The following is a 22715-nucleotide window of genomic DNA, read 5'->3' as shown; positions in this document are numbered from 1 at the left end:
ATTGGAAAAAGATGATGAATGGCAATAGTGAGTAACTTATTCGAATTTTAAGATTTTTTTATTAGATTAAAAGAGAGTAGAGAGAAAATATGATGTTAGAATTAACTCGTCTTTGATATAGTAGAGATTCTTCGTTCATATATCATATGATGACTGTATATATCCACAGGCCCATATATAGGCCATCAGTTTTAAGATCGATCAAAAATCAATCTGAAACCGTTGATCTCCTTTAGGAAAACCGGTCGATTTTGAAGAAAAATAAATAAAAAGGAAAACGGGTAGTGTGCCATGGCCGACTGCTGCCCTTTTTCTAATCGGTGCTTTGAGCATTAGTGCCCATATGAGGGTAGGCCTATCCAGAGGCCACACAAGAGAGTGGACAAGCAAGCAGGAGCAGGTCCCGCTCAGGCCCAAGATGGAGGGGTGCCCTGAGCCTGGCGCTCGACGATGATGTCGAGCTAACCATGAGGAGAGCCTGTTCTGGCCGAAGAAAAGGACGGCTTCAAAATAAACGGAAGCTAGTAACGTACCGTAGCAGAACAAAGGGAAGGTTTGCAAGAAGCACAAGGCTAAACTACTTAACTACGTAGACTTGGGGTTATTTTACCTTGAAAAGCGACATTTATTCGCCACCACTGCCCCTACGGCAAGGCACGCATTCCTCTCGTAAGACCACTATATATAATCAGCAATTCATGCAGGTAGCAGCATCCCATCTCCAAACCAACAAACAATCCCGGTGGGGAGCTATAGGAATCAAAGAGGCAAGAGCAATGGCCACTTACAGTTCCTACTCCCTTGTTGCCTGCCTCTTCATCGTCTTCCTTTTATCCTCAGCTCCCAGGAGCCATGGCGGCAGCATTGCCATCTACTGGGGCCAGAACGGCAATGAGGGTACCCTTGCCGAGACATGCGGCACTGGCAACTACGCCTTCGTCAACATTGCCTTCCTCTGCAGCTTCGGCTCAGGGCAGATCCCACAGCTAAACCTCGCAGGCCACTGCGACCCCTACTCCAATGCTTGCACCAACCTCACCACAGACATCAAGTTCTGCCAGTCCAAGGGTGTCAAGGTCATGCTTTCCATCGGTGGAGGCGCTGGAGGCTACTCGCTCAACTCCAAGCAAGATGCTTTCAAGCTTGCCCAGTATATCTGGAACAATTTCCTCGGTGGACAATCAGATAAGAGGCCACTTGGCGATGCAGTGCTTGATGGTGTGGACTTTGATATCGAGGGAGGAAACCCAGACTACTACGGAGCCCTTGCGGCATATCTCAAAGCCTACAGTGGCAAGGGGAAGGAGGTGTACCTATCAGCAGCGCCGCAGTGTCCTTTCCCAGATCAGTGGGTCGGCAAAGCCCTTCAGACAGGGCTCTTTGACTATGTGTGGGTTCAGTTCTACAACAACCCACCTTGCCAATACACACAGGGGAGCATGGCCAACCTGATGAATTCCTGGAACCAGTGGACAACAGGGATCAATGCTAAATATATCTTCCTCGGGTTGCCAGCTGCACCAGATGCGGCAGGAACTGGGTTCATACCAGTGGGGAGCCTCGAGTCTCAGGTGCTTCCGGCATTGAAGAACTCAACCAAGTATGGGGGCGTGATGCTGTGGTCCAAGTTCTACGATGACCAGGATGGATACAGCTCGGCCATCAAGAACTCAGTCTGATCTCATATCTGCATGGTTTCATTCTGCATACGAGCATATGTGAATTGTGATGCATAGTCAGTACTTTGTATGGTTTGCATTGTTTATACGTGTGAATGAAAACTTCTATCGAATAAAAGTATTTCTATGTTCTGCTGGGCTTCAGTCAAGATGATTGAGAATCAAGGAATTAGTAAGTACCTTGCGTCTGGGGTCCAGGGCTCCATTTTGCATTGAGATATGAGCCTTGTCACCCTGAAACAGACGTTCAGATCATCAGGTGCAAAAAAGCTAAAAGAAGGGCTATGAATACATCACTTGAATACTGACGTAAACAGAGATTATCTTGTATAACTACTCATCAATTAAAGGAGGCAAACCACATATTACAACTTGATACTTCATCAAAACTTGACAGATTTGACCAGGAAAATACATGCCAAACAAACAAAAGGGACAGCAGTTGAAAACAGAACTTGAAGTTTCCCATCTTTCATAGTACATATTACTCTTACCTAAAGAGGCCCAAACCCTAAAACCTAATTCATCTGACCGATCTACTCAACTAAGCTGCAGAAAAGCGCCCCCCCCCCCCCCAAAAAAAAAGTTACAAGCTAACTGCATAATCCCTGATTCTTCTAGTAGGTTACAGAAACATCCCTACACCTAGCTTGTGTTGCTTAGAACAGAAAGCATCAGCATGGACTAGTTAGAATATGTCTGTTGCCTCGATGAACGCTGAAAGTAGTACCTGTTAGAGGAAAAAATGGTAGCAATAATTAATTGGCAAGTATATCAATGAAAGCTAATGACAAATATGAAGTGATATCACATACACAAAAATGTTGATTCCATGGAGAGATGAGTGTTTCCTGAGCAGGCGTTCTATGGTGTACCATTCTGATCGTTGGGAACCACCTTGGTAACCAATTCGGGGCATGTGGATACTCGCTTCAAAGAAATAAATGGAAATAAATAAGTAAGCCTGATAGGAGCTAGAGAGACGATCACATTGGATTCAATGCAAAAGAAATAAAGGGAAATGATAGCTTGCTGATAGCTTCAAAGGAGTGCAAGTGATTTCCAAACGATTCTATATCAATGAGCCAAAAGAGAACGATACCAGAACGCTGAGCAGCTGAGAAGGCTGCTTTTGATAAACACAGCTCCAAATCAGACATGGAGATTTCACTTCTTGGAACTTTACGTCTCGGATTGTAAGACTGAACAATAGCCAGTGCCACCCATAAAGGTGCTTCGAAACTCCTGCTACAGTTGGCTTCTGCAGTAAGGATACAAATGCAATGAAATAGTGGTCAGGTCGCTCTGAAATATAAGTAAATACAGCCTTTGTCCCAAGCAAGTTAGGGTAGGCTAGAGATGAACCCACAAGATCCAACTAAAAAGATGATGAGAAAACAATAATGATAATAAAGGTACTAGTAATAGTAAAAAATAAATAAAAGTAATAACGGTACAAGGAGATTGATGTATATGTTATAGTTCTAGCACGTGGATTGAGAACTTCCACGAGCTTCTATCCGTAGATAGTTCTTTGAGGATATTCCATTCCTTCAAGTCTCTATTTACAGACTCCTCCCATATTAAGGTCGACCCCTGCCTCTCTTTACATTACTAGTGCGCCTCAGTACCCCGCTATGCACATGTGACTCTGGAGGCCTCTGTTGGATATGTCTAAACAATCTCAACCTATATTGGACAAGCTTTTCTTCAATTGACACTAACCCTACCCTATCACATATATCATTATTTCGGATCCGATCCTTTCTTGTATGGCCACAAATCCATCGCAACATACACATCTCTACTACATTTAACATGTCCAGTTGGCCAACATTTGGCGCCATACAACATCACGGGTCGAATCGTCATCCTATAGAATTTATCTTTCAGCTTTTGTGGCACCCTCTTATCACAGAGGAGAAGCTTAGCGCCATTTCATCCATCCGGCTTTGATTCTATGACTAACATCTTCATCGATATCACCATCCCTCTGTAGCATCGATCCCAAATATTGAAAGGTATCTTTCTTGGAAACAACCTCTCCACCAAGACTAACATCTTCTCCCATATGCCTGATAGTACCGAAATCGCACTTCATATACTCGGTTTTTGGCCCTACTAAGTCTAAAACCTTTCGATTCTAAAGCATATCTCCACAACTCCAATTTCTTATTAACCCTTATCCTACTGTTGTCAACTAGCACCACATCATCAGCAAAGAGTATACACCAAGGGATATCTCCCTGAATGTCCCTTATGACCTCATCCATCACCAAAGCAAATAAATACAAGCTCAATATAAGTTGGAAAATTTGATATAGCCACGAGATTCGACGGACTACTAGACACAAAACACACCAACATGTAAAATTTTACAATGCATACGAATGAACTTAGACTTAATGTAATACCCTGAGCTTCTCTATGCGTACCCCTGTCCGACGTGGGGCGGGCTTATTCATGCATAACACCATGCTTACACTTTTGCCTTCTCTTCATATAAAAGGGTTGACTTGGAGGTGCTATAGTTGGTATGCGGGTGTTTATATGCTCTAGCAACCTATCTCAACTCTCCATGTGGTAATCCAAAACCCACCACACTACTACAAATGGGCTATCGCTAACTGAGCTAGAGTATTATACTACGATCAACAATAGTAACTTTTTTGGCTGCAAAATATCCAAGTCCCAAAAGATGCAACTTATGACTCATAATTTTTGTAGCATCACATATGCTAAGAAAAGTCAAGCTTCAAAGTAGCCAAATAAAGCCAGAATAAATATAGACATAAAAGCACCAAACGTGAGTATGGAGCAGATGCTTGCACCATACGATTTAGGGTGCTAAATGGTGGTTTGATCACTATATAGTACATCAGCGATCAATGTCCCCCCAGGTGGACGCCTAGGCACTAGGCAACACCATCCCACCTAGCCCTGCCTAGGCCCAGCTAGTAACTGATTAGGCCCTAGGCACTAGTCTGCCACCCGACTAGTGCCTAGAGGAACACTGTAAACAATTCACTAGATATAGCCATAGTGCCAAATCTGTGGTTGTTAGTAATTAACTAGGCAGCAATCAGTGATTGTTCTATCGATTATGGTATATGACTTGGATTTGATTGAGGTTACCTTTCTTGACACGAGGTTAGATCAGCAGTTGGTGGCTAAAGATGTAGGAAGATTGAAAATATGCATGGTAAGAATGAGAAGTGCTCTGGGCAAGATCAGAGTAGTGCTGGTGATAGTTTCGGCCTTTCACATAGCAGTGAGCAGTTCATAGTTTCATACTTTTAAAATATACGATGCACTTAGAGCATGTACAATGGGGGTGCTTAGAGGAGGTGCTTATGGAAAAAACCAGGTTTTTTTTTTCTCAACTGCAGTAGCACATGTGCTTAGATGGAGGGCAAGGTGCTTACTTAAGCACTGGTGCTTATACTAGTGCTAACAAGGTAGTTAACCATATTTAAGCATATGCAGTCTTTGTTTGTATTGAAAATTATAATTTTTAAGCACTTGTAGTCCTTGTTTGCATTGGAAATTACAATTTTTATGTAGATGCTTAGCACTCTCTTTCCTTAAGCACCTAGCATTGTTCATGCCCTTAATTCATCAGAGTGGCACAAAAAATAAATGCAGTGCACATAGAAAGTAATCAAAATAGTGAAGCTAAATGTTAAAAAACTAACCATCAAGCTGAATCAAGTGAAGATCCCCCATGTGGAGATCATCAAATTCAGAAGCACGATGATAAGCATCCGGAATGCACGTCGAGAGACTAGTCAAAGCATCAAACATTCCTCCATGTCCCCATGTCCCAGAATTATCTATGCAACTGTGACAGCATAGCAAATTATTTAGCACAGCGATTTGGTTCAGCAGAAACTTGGCAAATGTTGAAGGGCATCAAGTATACTGATCATCTCGCTTATAAGGAAAGATACCGAACATCTAAAGACAAGTAGTTGAAAACAGAAAACACGATCCAGAAGAAACTTAAGCTTTTCAACAAAGAGAGCTACATTAACAGTAACTTCTGTAACGTTTCGAGCTCACTGCCTGGAATGGAAATATACAGAGGATGGTACAACATAAAATAACTAACTCAAGATTTCTATGAAGAAGTAATAGCCTTCCATAATGAATGTAATTGTACTATATTTCTTCCCAGAAAATAATACCTGAATATGATGGCAGACTCTGTGGGACAAACCTTCAAAGGATCAGTGCAATCTCCATATACAAGTTGGACGGATCCTGAGTCTGGAATATTCTGTTTTGCTATGATACCAGGGTCTTTGATCGCTAGTGACTGGTACCCCAAAGCTTCCCACTTGGCTAATCTCTTTTCTTCTGTTTTTTTCTTGTTAGCTTCACGTTTCAGGAGCTTCTCTTCAGGTGCTGCTCTCTGCCTTCCTAGTTCAGCTGTGGTCTCTTCAATAGAATCGGAAGCCTCTTTGAACTTCTTGACCCAGGATAGGTATACAGCTTCATTAAGCCCAGGATCAACAGTAATGGAATCAGAAGCCTTTCTAATCATAGTCCCGCTGCTGTCAGTCAAATTTAGGTTGATTTCAAATGCCCGTTCATCCTTTTCTGAAGGTTCATGACTACGCATCATGACAACCTTTTCAGACATTGTTTTCAACTTTGCCAGTGTCTTTGCACTGATGGTCTCAGCAGCTGTGTCCTCATTGATTGTTTCTGCGGTTGTATCCATCGGATCAAACAGGTGCAAGCCAAAGATAATTGATTTCATGTCACTAGCTTCATTTCCCAGATCTCTCTCCTTCCCATTAGTTGCATCCTCTTCTCCAATAATATTGTGGCTAAGCTTAAGTTTTCTCTCGGCTCTTCGCATGATGACCTGATTTCAATTAAAAAAGAAAAAGAAACTCAGAAGCAACTTAATCAAGAAAGCATGAGGGCTCCACTAGTAAGCCATAGTCTTAACCTCTTCAATTGTGCGCTGCGATACCAAATTTATTGACAATACATGATTCAACTGTCCAATGCGGTGAGCACGCTGCAAGGCCTGTTTGTCAGCTTGAGGATTCCAGTCTTGTTCATAAAAAATAACCTGCAACCAATCATTTCATTGAGCGTGGATAACATAAAGTAATTAGAAAGGCAGCATGATCATCATTACAAACTGTCTGCTTGGTACTATAAACATATTTATTTAAAATAAAGAAACTACCACTAGATTTAGAAAGTAAGACCGGAAGGGTAACAATGCTGTCAAGTTGAATCAGACTCACAGTATCAGCACCAATGAGATTAAGCCCCACACCCCCTGCTCTAGTTGATATCATGAAAACAAAAGCTTGGCTTTGATTATCATCTCTCATAAGACCTTTGGTAGATTGAGAGCTGAAATTTCTAATTGCTGCAAACCGTTCCTCAGCACGCACTGAACCATCCAGGCGCTCATAAGTATAACTGCGCAGTTCCAGGAAGTCCTATTGAAGGTATAATGCAAAATAAGTTACAATGAAATGTATACATAACTATTAAGAGAAAGAAGCCACTTTATTGTGCAAGCATGGCTGGGAAAAAAACAAAACCTGAAGAATGTCCAGTGTTTGGGTCATCTGAGCAAATAGCAGAACACGATGGCCTAAGTCATGGAGCTTCTTAAGAACAAGATCGAGCAAAATGAGCTTTCCACTAGCCTGAAAAATATGTTCATAGAATATAACTAAACAACAATCTTCATATCCCTAGCAAAGTCTGTTTACCTCCATCAAACCTGCTGGTTCAAGTGGCCCTAAATGTTTTCTAGCTGTTTTCTATCATGGACTCTCTTGTACTGTTGCACAATACGATTTCCTTTTATTTCTATCTTTATTGATGGTCAGGTGTCCTGCCGTTCTTTCAAAAGAAAAAAAAGAAAAAGATTACAGATTATTTTATTTGTCCATTGTCCATAGAAGTTCCATATGACCCATGAGGGGGGAGAATAAACAACTGCATAAACAAAATAAGGTTTCCCAGGTTTTTGTATTGATAACATCCAAAAGTGATAAACTGATAATACATAAAAAACATGGTGTCACCAAACCCATGTCTTTTGTCTCGACAAGTTTTGACCTGCTCTTGGATCCCCCCAAAAAAAGGCTGTACGGATAAGTGCTCAATTCTTGCATTGCATTTTTCACATTTATAAGCCACAAAAGCTGTGGTCACAAGTCACGGCAGTACGACACACTAGAGTCACATGTGACACGCACCTTATCTAGTGCCCTAATTTTCACCAATTTAAGACAAAAGCTACCTAGGCTCTTAGCGTTTCATATCATATGAAGCAGAACTAACCTCAACTAAATGTTCCCCTTCCACATAAGGCTCAGGTTCAATTCCACTGAATAAATATGGGTGACTGCAAGCTTTCCGCAATTGTATAACCTGAGGAGAGTTTAAAAGAACAAGAGATGAATGTTAAATTTGTAAAGAGATTTTTATTCATAATCTCTAAAAAGCAAAACAGAGCTAAAACATGATATCTTACAAAGCACAAATTAACAAAATAAAGACTGTGTTTCAGAGGAGGAGGGAGGGGGGGGGGGGCTCGTAGTTAATCATGCCCTCCTCAACCTTTCCTAAGAGCATCTCCAAGAGACTGTCCGGTGCCCGAGCGGCACGTTCCAGCTCGGCCCGAGCGCCCGAGTGGCATGTTCCAGGTCGGCCCGCTGAGCTACGCACAGCAAAGGAAAGTTTCAGACTCCCCTTGAAGCTGAGTTGATGTTGGCTTGCGAGTGGTGGGGCCAGCCGGATAGGGAACGAGAGTCCATTCCCCAAAAGTAGCTAATATGAAGGGGAGTTTTGGGGATTGCTAAAAATTGGGAACAAGAAAGGGGAGCCGTTGGAGAGACAATTTAGACCAAAAATCCCTAAAAATAGCTATAGGGAGCTATATAGGGGAGCTCTTGGAGATGCTCTAATGTGCCCTGTACTTTATTGTTTCTCACTTAGATTGAGTCGGCAGCGCTCCTGTCTTTTACCTCTAAAAAAAAGTGATGACCCTTCAGCACTATGATATGAAGCATGAACTAGTAAAATACCAACGCTTGAGAACCGAGTGATAGCTCAGTTGGTAGAGCCTCCAGTTGAGGGGGCCGCCCACCTGGGCTCGAAGCCGGGTGCTCGTAAAAAGTGGGCACCTTAGTAGTCCCCTCCTTTAAGACGAAGCCAGGGTGATGTCTGCTCCCCGTGGTCGAGTTTTTTTTTACTTCTTCTAAATACCAACACTTGCACTGAAAAAAAAAAACTCTAAATTCTTTTGCGATTTAGCGAAACTTCAAAGAGTAGTATAAACATGACTTGTCAAATGAATCACAGCTCAATAATACTTTCCTTTTTGCCATAGGCACATTATTAAATAATGACATAACAAAACCAACCAGGGGGTAAGGAAAATGAACTCCCATATAATAATATAAATATTGAGAAATAGACACAATGAAATATACATAATTCGCATATTGCAGAGCAGAACATACAAAATGCTTGTTCACAGGAAGACATAACAGCAAGGGGAAAAACAATTACAATGTTTTGCAAAGACTGATGGCGAGATGATCCTCCAGTAAATGAAAGAAGTGTTTGCAGCTCTTTTCTCAACACCGACAAGTAGAGCTTCTTTTGTAACTGCGTCAGTGGCACCATCCTGTAAAGATCATTCAAAATTGATTAAGAAAATAAAGAGGACAAAATGCAACAAGAATGGAAAAGATGCTCTTGAAGCAAAGAACCAGACACTGTTAGCTCAGTTAGTGGAGGCAGCGCCAGAATTCCACTCTCAATTAGTAAAGCTTTTGTTCGACGGAGCATAAATGCTTTGAGTATATGTTTCAGGATCTTGAATTGTCTGTTTGCTTTATTAGCTTCAGCACCTGTTCAGAAACAAGATATTGATGTTCTTAAAATCCAAAAGGTAATTTCAATGCAGAGCCAAAACAATGAGATGCTCAGTTCAAAGCGCAGACACACAACCAACATGAAAGAAAGGATGATTGAAGAAATGGTAGAGATAATCAGTTGATGTAAGAAAATTGGTCCAAAATAGATGAAAACATTTGTAAAAGCACTGGGAGTTTTGGTTCCATGAAGAGAGGATTGTATATCAACTAACTAAATGTAAATGTATGCTCTAGTTTCATGTTCCATTAAAAGATGATTAGACCAAAGGGTAACAACATTAACCATCCAACTGCAATGCGCCTACTTGAACATGATACAACATGAGGCATGTAGAAACTGTGCAAATTCTAGCGATGGAATAGATTTCATAATGGCACAAGCCAGACCAGATGGTATACGAAGCATATAACGGCCCACAGCCAAATTGCACATATGCACTGTTGCTTAGAACAAAAGATACCCGGCAATTCACTAAAGCTAAAATAAATTTCTCATTAACTTCAAAAATAATACCTGTCATCGAGTCTCCTGCTTCATTGAAAGTAGAAAGAAACTCATCCAGCTTTCCAAATATTAAAGGCAAGCAAAAGTGCATCAACGCCCATAGTTCAGAAAGGTTGTTCTGGATAGGAGTTCCTGTTAGTAGTAGACACCTTGGCATGATGAAACGTTGCTCAAGGACATTATACAATACCTGGCAAAGAACTTGGTAAGTCTAACTTGGAAGTTTGTTCAAAGATCTAAGTATCTAGATCACCTTCTATGATAATTACTCACAACCAAAAAGAGAAACAAAGAAAAAGGTATAACATATAGTATCAACACGTGTCCACTTGTCTCTATGCCTTGGCAGGTACATTTATTAACAACCAAATACATAGGCACCTAATAAATTTAGAGTTAACAGTTGGATTACAAGCTCAGCTAACATAGCAAAATGCAGACCGATGCTGATGAACGAACATAATATTCTAATTTGTTTGCTATGGAAATGGCAAACAAATTGAAAACTGAGCAGTTTGTTTTTGAGCAATGTGATGGTTATAGCCCTCCCAAGCTCAACACAGCTTGTACCTGAACCTAAAGTCCAGAAATTGCTAGCAAAATAGGAATATTCCACTTGGCATTCGCCATCAAGTCATAGCTATGCTTAGTCATCGTGCCAAATTTATCTCTAGCACTATGGATGTTCCACCAAGATACCACTTGAAACTAAAGATGTTTTTCCCTAACAGTACTTGAAGTCTAAGCTCCTGTGCTACTGAATCAAACCGAAACCTTGAATAATGCATACATGAGTTCCTTATAGTGCAGTGCTAGCAAGAGCTGCAATGAGATTACCGTAGAACTAATGATGAAATCAAAACTCTGAAATTCTCATGAGAATTTCATAAATAACAAATCTGCATACACTGGATGGATTCTTGAGACGTTGAGCCTCATCGATAACTGCGTAGTGCCAGGGGATTTGTGAAAGAAAATCTTGATCCATCAAGGCTATGTCATAGGTTGTCATGAGCACATCAAATGATAATCCCTGCTACGTGAAAAAAGAAGAAGAAAAGATGTTACACATATTGAAGGGATCAAGATATATATATAAAAAAAACTTGAGAGAAAACAGTCATACATTAGAATCAGATGACGTGGAAGATTTCTGGGCATCTTCATACATGGTTCTGCGAAGATGACGACGGTGCACCTTATCACCGACATACTGCATGACTCTCAAAGAAGGACAAAATTTTTTGAACTCTGAGAGCCAGCCATCTGTGACACTTAGAGGACATAATACCACTGCAAGGATAATCTTGTGGCGTCAAAATGCAAATGATAGTGCAGTGCTGTATTAAGGATAAGATCAATGGAAAGAAAGAAAAAACATCATCAGGGAGATGTGCACGCACAAAACGGTCCAGGTGCGATGCGTTGGGTCTTGAGGTAGCTCAAGAGAGAAATTGCTTGTAGGGTCTTGCCAAGCCCCATCTGCACATGGTCAAACACCCATAAGAATCAATCACACAGGCTAATATTGTTCTGAAAAAAAGCGGTTATACACCCTAGTTTCATAGAGGAGGGTATTATCTCACCGGGCGTCAACATTTGGCGACATAAACAAGGTGTAAACAAAACTAATAAGCAAACATACAGTGACTAGTAATGAGTCGAGAAGTAATGATGACGCAGTAAAGCAAGCGAACGAAATGATGAAAGGTATCTCCACGCGAGCAGGGTTAACTCGCGGGTATCCAGACCCGGCACCTAGTCGAGTCGACAGGCCAGGCGGCAAGGAGGCTCACCTCATCACCTGCGTGCGAAACAGGGCGGGGAACGGATGAGAGACAAATCGGAGGGAGACGGGGGGGATTTCAATTCGGAGGACGCACCGAGGACGACGTTGACACCGAGACGGTAGCGACGGATGAGCCAGGCGACGCCATCCAGCTGGTGCGGCTTGAGCTCGGCCGTGACGACGCTGCAGTCGGGGAGGCGGTGGGTCTCCTGGGAGTCGGCGGAGAGGACGAGGTCGGCGGCCGCGAGGAGGCGCCGTGAGTAGGAGGTGGCCATGGAAAGGGTAGGGGAATGGGTGTGGTGGGGGGGTAGAGGGAGGCGGTTGGTAATGGTGGACCCCACCAGTCAGAGTCCGCTCGCTCGCGAGGGAGCGCCCGTCAATCAATCTCAAATATAACTTCAGGGAAAACTCTAGAATCCATTCTAAAACCCTAGACCTCGCCCCCCGCCGCCGCGATGCCGCCCGGCGCCGACGCCTCCTCCCTGGCTGCGGCCGTCCTGGACGCCGCCACGCCCCCGGCCGCCGCCGCCGCCGTGTCCAGGGTGCTCGACTACCTCGCCCGCCACGCCGCCGACCACCCGCGCGCCTTCGTCGCCGACGCCTTCCCCTCCCTGCTCTACCGCCTCTTCGTCTCCTCCCCCGCCTCCCCCTCCTTCATCGACCTCGGCGCCGCCGACCCCGCGCTCGCCGACCTCCTCCGAGCCCTTCTCGATCCCTCCGGCGCGCTCCTCGCCGCCGCCGACCGCCTCGCGCTCATCCGATTCGTCTTCCCCTCCGAGCGCCTCCCGGACTGGCTCCGCCTCGTCCTCGCTTCTCCCCCCTCCTCCTCCACCGACCTGGTCTCGCCGCTCCTCGCCGGCCGCGTCGGCTCCGAGCTCCACCTCTCCGTCTTCGAGTACTACCTCTTCTGGTTCGCCTACTACCCCGTCTCCTCGTCCTCCGCACCCGCATCCACCTCTAATCCTGCGTTCAAGTCGCGCTCCCGACTAGAGAGCTGGGTCTCCACTCTCGCCACCACCGCCATCCGCAAGCCGGGTCAGAAGCCCGAGAGCTCCCTGTATCTGAAGCTGCTCTATGCCTACCTCAAGGAGTTCCTGCCAACTGCACGCACACCCCTGCGTCGTGCAAATGGCAGCGGCACTCTTCTTCACCGGTCAGCCAGTGATGGCGCGGCCGCTGCTGAGTCGTTCGCACGGGCTGAGTTCTTGCTTCACACCCTTGTCCAGTTCTGGCTTGTTGGCGACGACTTCTCGCCATTGCCCGTGCAGACTTGCCGTGCCCTCAGCCTGCGACTACCTTCTCGTGCTCGTGCTGAATTGAGTGAGCGCCCACCATCGCCAGGCCTGGGCGATGCGGTCAAGTTGCTTGTGATGTACCTCAACTGTTGTGACGGACGTTCCCTAGTGGATGCACACCTGGCGTCTGAAGGAATGCCGGTGTGGAGTGGGGTCTGCGATACCCAGGTTGGGTTTTGGAATCCATTGATACAGAGGCCTCTATATCGCTTTGTACTGCGGACGTTCTTGTTCTGCCCCATTGGCACAGTGATAAAAAATGCAACGCAAGTCTTCTCTGTGTGGTTGGCATATATGGAGCCATGGAAGATTACCCAACAGGAGCTGGATGGGTATGACAGGCAACAAGCAGGGGAGGCAAAGGAGACGCAAAAGAGCCAGCTGGTGTACAATGCGTCCTGGAAGACTTACGTTCTGTCCAATTACCTGTTCTACAGCTCGATGGTAGTGCATTTCCTGGGATTTGCGCACAAGTTTATCCATTCTGATGTTGCCTCGGTGCTCCTGATGGTATATAAGGTTAGTCCTTGGCTTTACCTTTTCTACCTATATCTATGGTCAACATTAATGTCCGATGCCTACTGTATGCCTTGCTCACTTATGGTTGTCAATGCTGAATAGTCACAGCCACTGAAACACGAGATGCTGGGTTGACGTGTTGGTTTACTGTTTAGTTCATGATTAAGAATTATGTTGAGTTCATTGTAATGTACTTGTGTACTATTTCTGGAGTGTTCAATGTCTCCAACAAAGTATGTAGGCCAGAAGATGATCCCATAGAAGATGGACATCTTTTGAAATGCTCAGATGCATGAATTTATTTCTTGATCCCTAAGGGTTTGAAATGGTAAATACGGTCCATAAATTACCAGTGCAACTTAGGAGATACTTCATCTTCTGGACACCTGAAGATATGATTTGTAGTATGAGGACAAACTGGAACTTAGAAGTATCACCCTTGATAGTTTGCCCTTGTGTTAGTTAACACTCCATAGTAATATGTGTGTAATCTATGAACTTTCTAGTTCGCTAGTTTCTGCTATACCCCTTTCCATTTGATGTCTATATGACCTGTGGAACCATACTGCTGACATGTCTCCTTTTATTGTTCGAGTATCCCATTCTCTTTTATGCTTATGTTTGTAAAACATAAGTTATTTTACTATGCCTAACATGCCTCGGAACTCTTGAACTTATAAGATCATTGGTTGGATATAACTTATAAAATCTATCCATTGAAGGTCTTGATGCTTTCCTGCACAACATATAACATCTTTGCTGAAGTACTTGGCAGTGGCATCATTATGCATACATTTTTATGCTGCAAAAGTTGATTTATCTTCTAACATGCGATTATTCCAGCAAGAATCACCTTATGTTAGTGTAGTTATGTGTAATGTTGAGTCTTTTCTTTCCCAAGAAAATTCTAGTGTGATGCATAATTGTTTGGAACTTGTGGATCTTTTTAGTTGGATCTTGTGGGTTTCATCTCTAGCCTACCCCAAATTGCTTGGGACAAAGGCTGTTGTTGTTGATGCATAATTGTTTGGGTTACCCAGGTCTTGGAAGTCTTGAGTTCCTGCCCAGAGCTATTAGATCTTCTACACAAAGTGGATGCTGCTTACCATTCTAGACTGGTTGCTTCATCCCCAGCATCGGATGATGTGTTGAAGTATGTGCCATCAATCCGTGAACAGCTAAAGGTACGGCACACATTATTAGTTTATTACTTGATCAATTGCCATTTGAGTTTGGTGCTAAATACGTTGAAAATTAGAAGTACATTGTGAAGCTACCGTCCTAATCGTTTGTATAACTTGTGCATCTTTATCAGGACTGGGAGGATGGTTTGTCAGAAACTGATGCAGATGGGTCATTCTTGCATGAGCATTGGAACTCAGATCTAAGACTTTTCAGTGATGATGAGAATGGGGCTTATAATCTTCTTCAGGTATATCATATAATTAGCATGTTTCATCAGTTTCACAGGTTTCCTTCCAGTATCTGGCTTATTACATTACCTTGCCTCATCCATGACAATGATGTCTGCCTCCTGAGTTTTTCGAGACCCGGCTTAGTTTATAATTGGTATGGCTGAAATTTTGGTTTAGGTATGCCTATTTAGTTGCTCAAAATATACTGCTGGACAAGCTTTCTGAGTTAACGAACTATCACGGTTTACCTTTTAGGGGTTGGTTTTCTTAGCAAATGTATTGGGTAAAGCTATTGTTAGCATCATATGCTGAGGAACCTGCAGCTCAATCTGCTAGTTTGTTTAACATAACTTATGTATGTCATGAAGACTCCATATGTAGCCTCTTTTTTTTTTTGCCTTCTATGTATGTTCAATGACTGTCAATATCGTATGCTTAATGTGTGTATATATATATATTTTTTTTTCTAAGCTGATTACTGACATACAATCTTCATTTTTATCAAGCTGCTTTTGATCCGAGCAGAGTCAGAGATACTACGTCTGTCAGGCGACACACTTCAAGCTCTCCAGATGTTGGATTCTGTCAAATCCCAGATGAAAAGAGTCTTCCAGGGCCACATTGAAAGGATACACGGAAATACGGAACTACATAATCAACCCCAGGGGCGTGGGGAGGTATTCACACCTAAGCATCCCAGCTTGGGGAAAAGTTTATGGGCTGATGTTAAATACAGAGGTGACTGGATGAAAAGGCCCATCTCAGAGACTGAAGTGGCCTGGCTCGCGAGGATTCTGATCCGCCTTTCTGATTGGTTGAATGATGTCCTTGGGCTTGACCATGCTGATGCTGATGATAGCGCTGCTAACGCTACCTACATCCGGTTTGACCGCAATGAGCTGAATGCAGTTGGCGGGCCAAAGGATGCTGCCAGGATGGCCCTTGTTGCTGTATGTTCATTGATGGTGCTAATGGGACAAGTTTTGCGGAAGTTCATGAGGTCGCACAGGGTGAAGATCAATCTGAGAATTTTTGCTTCAAAAAAGTTGCTCTCAGCTGCTGTTGTGTTGTATGCAGTGGTGGCTGTAACAAGGAATACTTGGCGTTGAGCTCCACATGTGCTGTTTCCAGCACCAACCAGCACATGCAAGGCTGATGAAGCCATCCACGGTGATCACTGAAACTACAAAGTTTTGATACCAGCAGGTTATGCTACATATGCTGTACAGGAAGCAATAGGAAAAAACATGGTAGTTATAAAGTGTATCACCTGTTTGGTGTGTTCTCGCGTCGTGTGTGTTGTGGGGGGATCTTGCTGTTCTGTTACAGTACAGGCTGATAGCCAGCGCACCTGTAAAAGAGAAAGATTGATAGAAACTTACACTGCAGTTAACCACTGTGCGATGCGATACAGGGTTTGGAGCTGTCAGAGGCTGGTGGTTCATGAAATGGTCCTGTTTCGGTTGTATGCATATCTCTAATCTGTAACGTGAGGCTTGATTGTGGTTTCCATTTTTGTTCCTTGTCCTTGATTGTGTTGAGGTGGATTCCGAAGGGAAGGCTGCCTCACTAGTCTAATTAGTATGACCAGACGTGGTGATGCTGCCGCTGCTGTATCTCCAGATGTGGTGTGATGTATCACAGTCGGAAGGGAAATTTTCATGATAACTCTTTGTTTGCGTGTAGGTGAGAGAACTAATAAATGAATGAATATTAGATGGGATAGATGGATGAATAGTCGAGATAGACTGGAATACATTGTAGGGTTGTATTTTCCATGGTACCTAAGGGAAATTTTATTTTCATAGGGAGATAGATGATGGGCAATTGGTCTATCTGTAGTGTAGGACGCTAACAAAATGTGTTAAAAATTGCGCTCATCACTCAGCTCGGCTGCCCCCGTTCCCCTCCTTGTCGCCTACCCCACCGGCGACGACGAGATGGTGAAGGCCGTCAGGGTCCATGAGCTCGGTGGCCCCGAGGCAACTATCTCTCCTCACCAGACCCTAAACCCTGATGATTCGTCCGGTATCAATCCTCGCAAGCAATTCTCATCCTGTCCAGCAATTCATGCATGCAGGTGATGACATCAAGATCAAGGAAGGGGCCGGAGATCCGCATCAAGACCACCGCCATCGGCGCGACGTCTACTTCCGCAAGCCGCGCCCGCCCTCCCATTCACCCCAGGTGAGGTACCTAACCTTCCTATCACAAATCCACTCACGTTTCTGGACACAATACGTACGCTGCGTCTGTTTGTCTATTCGATTTTCGATTCCAACAATTCGAATGACGACATATTTTATTCTGTAGAGTGATTCCTCAACATAATACCAACTACTTGAGTTCAATTTATTTCCTTTTGTTTCTTCTCCTTCTTTTATAAAATCGGCAGCAGCTCCTCCCGTCCGTTCGAAAAAGAAGGGTTCAATTTATTTCATGTATATACAATTTGAGTGACATATTCTATTTTGCTGTCTCAGACTAGTAATTGTATCCGTAAGCATTTATCATATTCATAATACTATTGTTTTGCCATTTTCACCTTGTAATTTCCTCCAGGAATGGAAGCTGTTGGTGTGGTCACTGCAGTAGGCCCTGGTCTCACTGGCAGAAAAGTTGGGGATGTTGTTGCATATGCTGGCAACCCCATGGGCTCTTATGCTGAGGAGCAAATCCTTCCAGCCAGTGTCGCTGTTCCTGTTCCGCCTTCTGTTGATCATAAGGCAGCAGCTTCTGTAATGCTCAAGGGCATGACTGCTCATGTTCTCGTTCGCCGTGTATTCAAGGTAAATTGCATCTTTCCCTTGAGGTTTATAGTCTCTTTTATCCGTTAGGAAAAACAAATCATCAGATCACGCTCTGAAGGTTGCCAGCCCATCAAGTGCATCTTTTCCTTTTAGAGACAACACTATCTTTTTTCCTCATTTCTGATGCATCAGTTCATGCAGCATACATACAGTATCAAGGCTGAGGTCTGGGTCATCCACTAAATCACTGTGCATGAGCTTCTCTTCTTCCTTCAATTATCTGTCAGCCTTTAGAACAAAATGTGTACCTAATTTCCATGTTAGGGAGCTTGACTGCACCTTGACAACCATGCAGATTGAGAGTGGCCAGGCTGTGCTTGTACACGCTGCTGCTGGTGGACTGTCATTGGGACTATTTCGAATGAAGAGAATGCTGCACAGGCAACTCAGGATGGATGCCGCCATGTGATAATTTACACAAAGGAAGATGTCGTGACAAGAGTCAAGGAGATTACAGCTGGAAATGGTGTAAATGTGGTATATGATTCTGTTGGAAAGAATACATACAAGGTACAGTTGTTATAACATCTCTAAACCCATAAGCTTAATTCACTGTGACAAGACTGTTCATCTTATCAGTGATGGCATGATGCTTTGCAATGAAGCACCCATTCTCTAGTTCAAATTTTTAATGCTGAATGCTGGACATAATTTCACAATTTTACGACTAAAACTTGTTGCTATCACTTAAAAAATTGTTTGCAGGTAGTCAGTTGTCACTCGCAATGGGGAAAACATCAAGTTACCTTTGCTCTACCCTCTACACACTGTATCGATCGATCGATCGTCGATCGATCGTTTTTTTAATTGGAGCTAGTTCACTCCACTCGAGTCCTGGTGGTATTTCTTGTCCAGCGCTGCGCTGGTGTTATTCCTTTTTATTTTTAGTATGTGGTGTGGGTGGAGTTGATATTGTCATTTATTTATCACATGGTGATTGGCTGGAAAAGAGTAGTAGAATAATCGAAAAGAAACACAAATATGTCCCTTCCTGATAATGTCTGTCTCACCTCTGAATTGCACACGATTCGATTAGTCTCGGCTTTGCCTATATAATGTAATCAAGTCGGAGGGAAAACAAAAACAGTTAAACAAAACAAGCAAGTTTGATCTCCAAAATAATAATAAGAAGGAAAAAAAAAACCAACGAACCAAAACCAAAGGGCACATTTTATTTATTTTATTTGGTCGGTCGATGATGAAGTTGATCGTCTCCTCCTGTTGTTGTCCACGCGCCAAATCCTCTCCTCCTCGTCAACCCTGCCTTCCAACAATGGACATGGAGCAGCGGCTGGTCGTCATGCGCCACGGCGACCGCCTCGACCACGCCGAGCCCATCTGGCCCGCCAACAAGCCCCGCCCCTGGGATCCGCCCCTCACCAACACCGGCCTCCTCCGCGCCTGGACCGTCGGCAAGCGCATCCGGGCCGCCGCCGCAGCAGACGGCTGGGCCGTCCACCGCGTCCTCGTCTCCCCGTTCCTCCGCTGCCGCCAGACCGCCGCCCGGGCCGTCGCCGCGCTCTGCGCCGTCCCCGACGGCGACGCGCTGCTCACCATCGACGACACCGCCAATGTGCCCCTCGACACATCACGCCTCAAGGTCAAATCCTCCTCCTCCAGGATCACCCTTCACACTTCACAATGATGTGACCTGCAAATCATGCATTAACCGATGATTCACTTTCACTTATAAAAAAACCCATGAATTTTAGGCAAACAATGGGAATCAATAACTGTTACGCACTGATTTTTTTTTTTTTTAAAAAATCTCTTGCTAGAGTACATAGTTTTATCACATCATGTGGGCTTCTTCTCATCAGAAATGAGATTTTTATTTAAATTTTCTGATTTGAGGGCTTCATGGAGCCATAAGATTATCTCTGCATGTTTCACACCTTTTTTTAATTTATGCTATTATAAATATCATGGTTTTGAAATATACCACTACACTCATAGTATTTAAAAAGATGCCATAACAAATCTAATGAAAGATGCTCTGTGAATTGCTTCAGCTTTGCTCTGTGTTAATGGTCATAAGTTTCCAAGGGCTGAGCCCGTACTTCTGTTCTCTACTAGCATGTGTCTAGCTTTCTAAATTTGCTTTCAAAACAATGCCTGCTGGAAAACTTGTGCTGTTCTGCATATTCTTTTTTTTTTAATCTTGAACCATCTCAGTTTATTAGTTATAGAATCAAAGCCGATTGGATGAAATGACATCAAGCTTCTGGCATCTTTTGTGACAAGAGTGTGGTACAAAAGCTGAAAGGTACCTGCTATAGGACGGCGATTCGACCCGCGATATTGTATGACGTTGAATGTTGGCTAATTAAAAAGGTGATATGTCCAATAGTTAAGTGTAGCAGAGATGCTTATGTTGTAATAGATTTATGGTCATACAAGGATCGGATCCGAAATAATATTATACGTGATAGGGTATGAGTAGTGCCAATTAGAGAAAAACTTGTCCAATATTGGTTGAGATGGTTTGGGCATATCCAACAGAGACCTCCAGAGTCACCTATGCATAACAGGATACTGAGACGCGTTGATAATGTGAAGAGAGACATGGGTCAACCAAAACTAACATGAGAGGAGTCTGTAAAGAGAGATCTGAAGGAATGTAATATCCCCAAAGAACTATCCACAGATAGAAGTGCGTGAAAGTTAGTAATCCACGTGCCAGAACCATAACTTATGCATCAGTCTCCTTGAATTGTTATTACTTTTGGTTTTTTTACTATTACTAGTACATTTATTATCATTATTGTTTTCTCATCATCCTTTTAGTTGGACCTTGTGTCATCTCTAGCCTACCCTAACTTGCTTGGAACAAAGGCTGCTGCTACTGTTGCTATTGTTGATTGAACCATTTAAGTTTGTTGTATCTGTGTTCGATATATTTACACACTTGAATCTGTTTGCTTCATTTAAAGGTGTCAATTGAATGTGGATTGTCTGAGATGATGAATACTCAAGCAATGGGCCCTATTGTTAGCAAGGTGGCACCCAACGTCAAGAAGTGGTTTCCTGACTTGCCAGAACTTGAAGCTGTCTTTCCTACTGGAACCATTGACCATTTTGTGGAGCCAATCTACCAGGAGGTATGCTTTTTCACTAGTTTGTGCATTTTTTGCTGCTACCGTTGGCACAAAAACACTTTGTTCATATCTCTTAAGTAAAAATAAACACTTTGCTCAGGCAAGATTCCTATATGTCCTCTTTGTCCCATCTTGACATGCTGTTTGTCAAGGAGATCCATTCATGCCTTTTATTTTAATGGAATCTGTTCATGTACATTGTTCAACGGCAGTATGTATTGTACCTTAAAAGTTATTTTTTGGCTGTAGGTACCGAAGTGGGGAGAATCTGTCTTGGACGCAAGAAGCAGGTACGCCAATGTCATCAAGGCTCTTGCTGACAAATATCCTGATAAAAATTTACTCTTAGTTACACACGGTGAGTATCCAAGCAATGAGCCCCAAGCATATTATGTTTACCTAGTTTGATCCATTGTTACTATTGTTTGTATTGCGTTGATGTGCTACATCCATTTTCGATGGTGCTGTTGATGTGGCGATATTACAAAGGAACTTGTGGAGAGATCTATATATGCTAACAATTGTGGTAGTTCATATCTATTGCACTTGTGCAATGATAATATGCAGTATCCCAGTGTTGCACCATAATGATGTGTGAAATGCTGTTACCCCTCAAGAGCTATGTTGAAGATACTCATTGTAGCATGTTGGTCATTGTTTTTTCCCATCATCGTGCCAACCATTCATTATTCATGAAAGAATGACGCGGTATTGTTTCTTGTAGGTGAGGGTGTCGGCTCATCTGTGTCGTACTTTGACATGGGAGTGGAGATCTACGAGGTGGAGTACTGTGCGTACTCTGTTCTGGGAAGGCAGGTGACTATGAAACCTGTTGAGGGCTTCACCGCGGGCAACTTCAAGGTCCTGACCAAGAGTGGCACGACAGGCATACAATATGCCCCGGTGTCAGAAGAGTGGCTTGTTGGTTGAGCAGGAGCAGCTAACTAACTCATGGTGACTGAACCCAGGATGTGCTTTTCGAGTCTTTTTTTTCTTCTTTTTGGATTTCTTCATATTGCACAGTTTAATTAGTTTACAGATAAATGTTTGGTCTTGGACATGATTGTAACACAGTATACCAAGCTTGATTGTTTGTTTCATGTAGCAAGGAATGAATAACTAAACTGGTACAATAAAGTGGATTGGCTTAGAACCATACTATATTTTCAACTGTGAATGCATAGCAAGCCTGTCTGTAGCGAAAATGATCCTATTAGTCCATGATTATGATTTTGATGATTAATGATAACATAGTCAATGTGACTAACATGTTTGTTAAGAATATATGTTAGTAGATCTCATGGATGCAATACATGAAAAAGTCATCGAAGTCGAGACAAAGTTTGATTGAATTGGAGAAATCCCACAGAAAATGACTCACCGGATAGTCCGGTGATACCAAAGATATACACACTGAAACATTTTCCAGAAGGGTGAAAAGCTAAGATGAAATCAGTTTGTTCTCACTGGAAGGTCCAGTGCTCAGGACTTTGCACACACCAGAGTGTTTTCACTCAGAAGAGGAAAGAAATAACTTCACCGGATAGTTCGGTGATCTATGTGCTCTACACACCGGAGCATTTAACAGAAGCTTTGCAACTGTCGAAGGCTGAAGATCAATACACCGGAAGGTCCGCTGACTATATGATAGTGTACACCGAAGCATTTTCTAGAGAG

General features: G+C 43.2%; 3 protein-coding genes and 1 pseudogene across 8 annotated transcripts; 3 read left to right on the top strand and 1 right to left on the bottom strand.

Moving 5' to 3' along the window:
* Nucleotides 1–665: 665 nt before the first annotated feature.
* Nucleotides 666–12202, bottom strand: LOC133911330 (probable helicase CHR10). Of its 6 annotated transcripts, none has more exons than XM_062353524.1 (19): nt 11996–12202; nt 11516–11594; nt 11239–11405; nt 11020–11145; nt 10122–10302; nt 9445–9580; nt 9237–9354; nt 8750–8941; nt 8004–8093; nt 7253–7360; nt 6947–7147; nt 6640–6765; nt 5867–6552; nt 5375–5520; nt 2782–2940; nt 2495–2609; nt 1860–2409; nt 1549–1702; nt 666–1459 (listed from the first exon to the last, which is right to left on the bottom strand). In XM_062353524.1, exons 1-17 carry the CDS (start codon nt 12047–12049, stop codon nt 2364–2366), a joined length of 2730 nt encoding a protein of 909 aa, XP_062209508.1. In that variant the 5' UTR covers nt 12050–12202; the 3' UTR covers nt 666–1459; nt 1549–1702; nt 1860–2363. The 6 variants fall into 6 exon arrangements, with proteins under 6 accessions (XP_062209508.1, XP_062209509.1, XP_062209510.1 ...); XM_062353525.1 differs by having other exon boundaries at nt 1549–1687; XM_062353526.1 differs by having other exon boundaries at nt 11516–11916; nt 11996–12200.
* On the top strand, nt 777–1679 carry LOC133911321 (hevamine-A-like). The gene has a single exon (XM_062353516.1). It carries the CDS (start codon nt 777–779, stop codon nt 1677–1679), a length of 903 nt encoding a protein of 300 aa, XP_062209500.1.
* Nucleotides 12203–12225: 23 nt separating the features above from the next.
* On the top strand, nt 12226–16598 carry LOC133911331 (uncharacterized). The gene is made up of 4 exons (XM_062353530.1): nt 12226–13715; nt 14756–14899; nt 15031–15147; nt 15637–16598. Exons 1-4 carry the CDS (start codon nt 12357–12359, stop codon nt 16237–16239), a joined length of 2223 nt encoding a protein of 740 aa, XP_062209514.1. The 5' UTR covers nt 12226–12356; the 3' UTR covers nt 16240–16598.
* Nucleotides 16599–16728: 130 nt separating this feature from the next.
* Nucleotides 16729–22196, top strand: LOC133911320 (uncharacterized; annotated as a pseudogene).
* The last annotated feature ends 519 nt before the right edge of the window (nt 22197–22715 follow it).

The sequence above is a fragment of the Phragmites australis genome, chromosome 3, assembly GCF_958298935.1.
Source record: "Phragmites australis chromosome 3, lpPhrAust1.1, whole genome shotgun sequence".
Taxonomy (NCBI): Eukaryota; Viridiplantae; Streptophyta; class Magnoliopsida; order Poales; family Poaceae; genus Phragmites; species Phragmites australis.
The sequence above is the reverse complement of the archived record's forward strand: the minus strand, read 5'-3'. Positions and strand labels throughout refer to the sequence as shown.

What these genes read in the sequence shown, in the direction of transcription:
- LOC133911321 (XM_062353516.1), top strand. Translation starts at nt 777, where the DNA reads ATGGCCACTTACAGTTCCTACTCCCTTGTTGCCTGCCTCTTCATCGTC.
- LOC133911330 (XM_062353524.1), bottom strand. Translation starts at nt 12,049, where the DNA reads ATGGCGTCGCCTGGCTCATCCGTCGCTACCGTCTCGGTGTCAACGTCG. An exon ending in CCACTAACTGAGCTAACAGT is followed by an intron (nt 9,355 to 9,444) that starts GTCTGGTTCTTT and finishes TGATCTTTACAG; the next exon opens with GATGGTGCCACTGACGCAGT. An exon ending in AAACACTGGACATTCTTCAG is followed by an intron (nt 7,148 to 7,252) that starts GTTTTGTTTTTT and finishes TACCTTCAATAG; the next exon opens with GACTTCCTGGAACTGCGCAG.
- LOC133911331 (XM_062353530.1), top strand. Translation starts at nt 12,357, where the DNA reads ATGCCGCCCGGCGCCGACGCCTCCTCCCTGGCTGCGGCCGTCCTGGAC. An exon ending in TGCTCCTGATGGTATATAAG is followed by an intron (nt 13,716 to 14,755) that starts GTTAGTCCTTGG and finishes TGGGTTACCCAG; the next exon opens with GTCTTGGAAGTCTTGAGTTC. An exon ending in GGGCTTATAATCTTCTTCAG is followed by an intron (nt 15,148 to 15,636) that starts GTATATCATATA and finishes ATTTTTATCAAG; the next exon opens with CTGCTTTTGATCCGAGCAGA.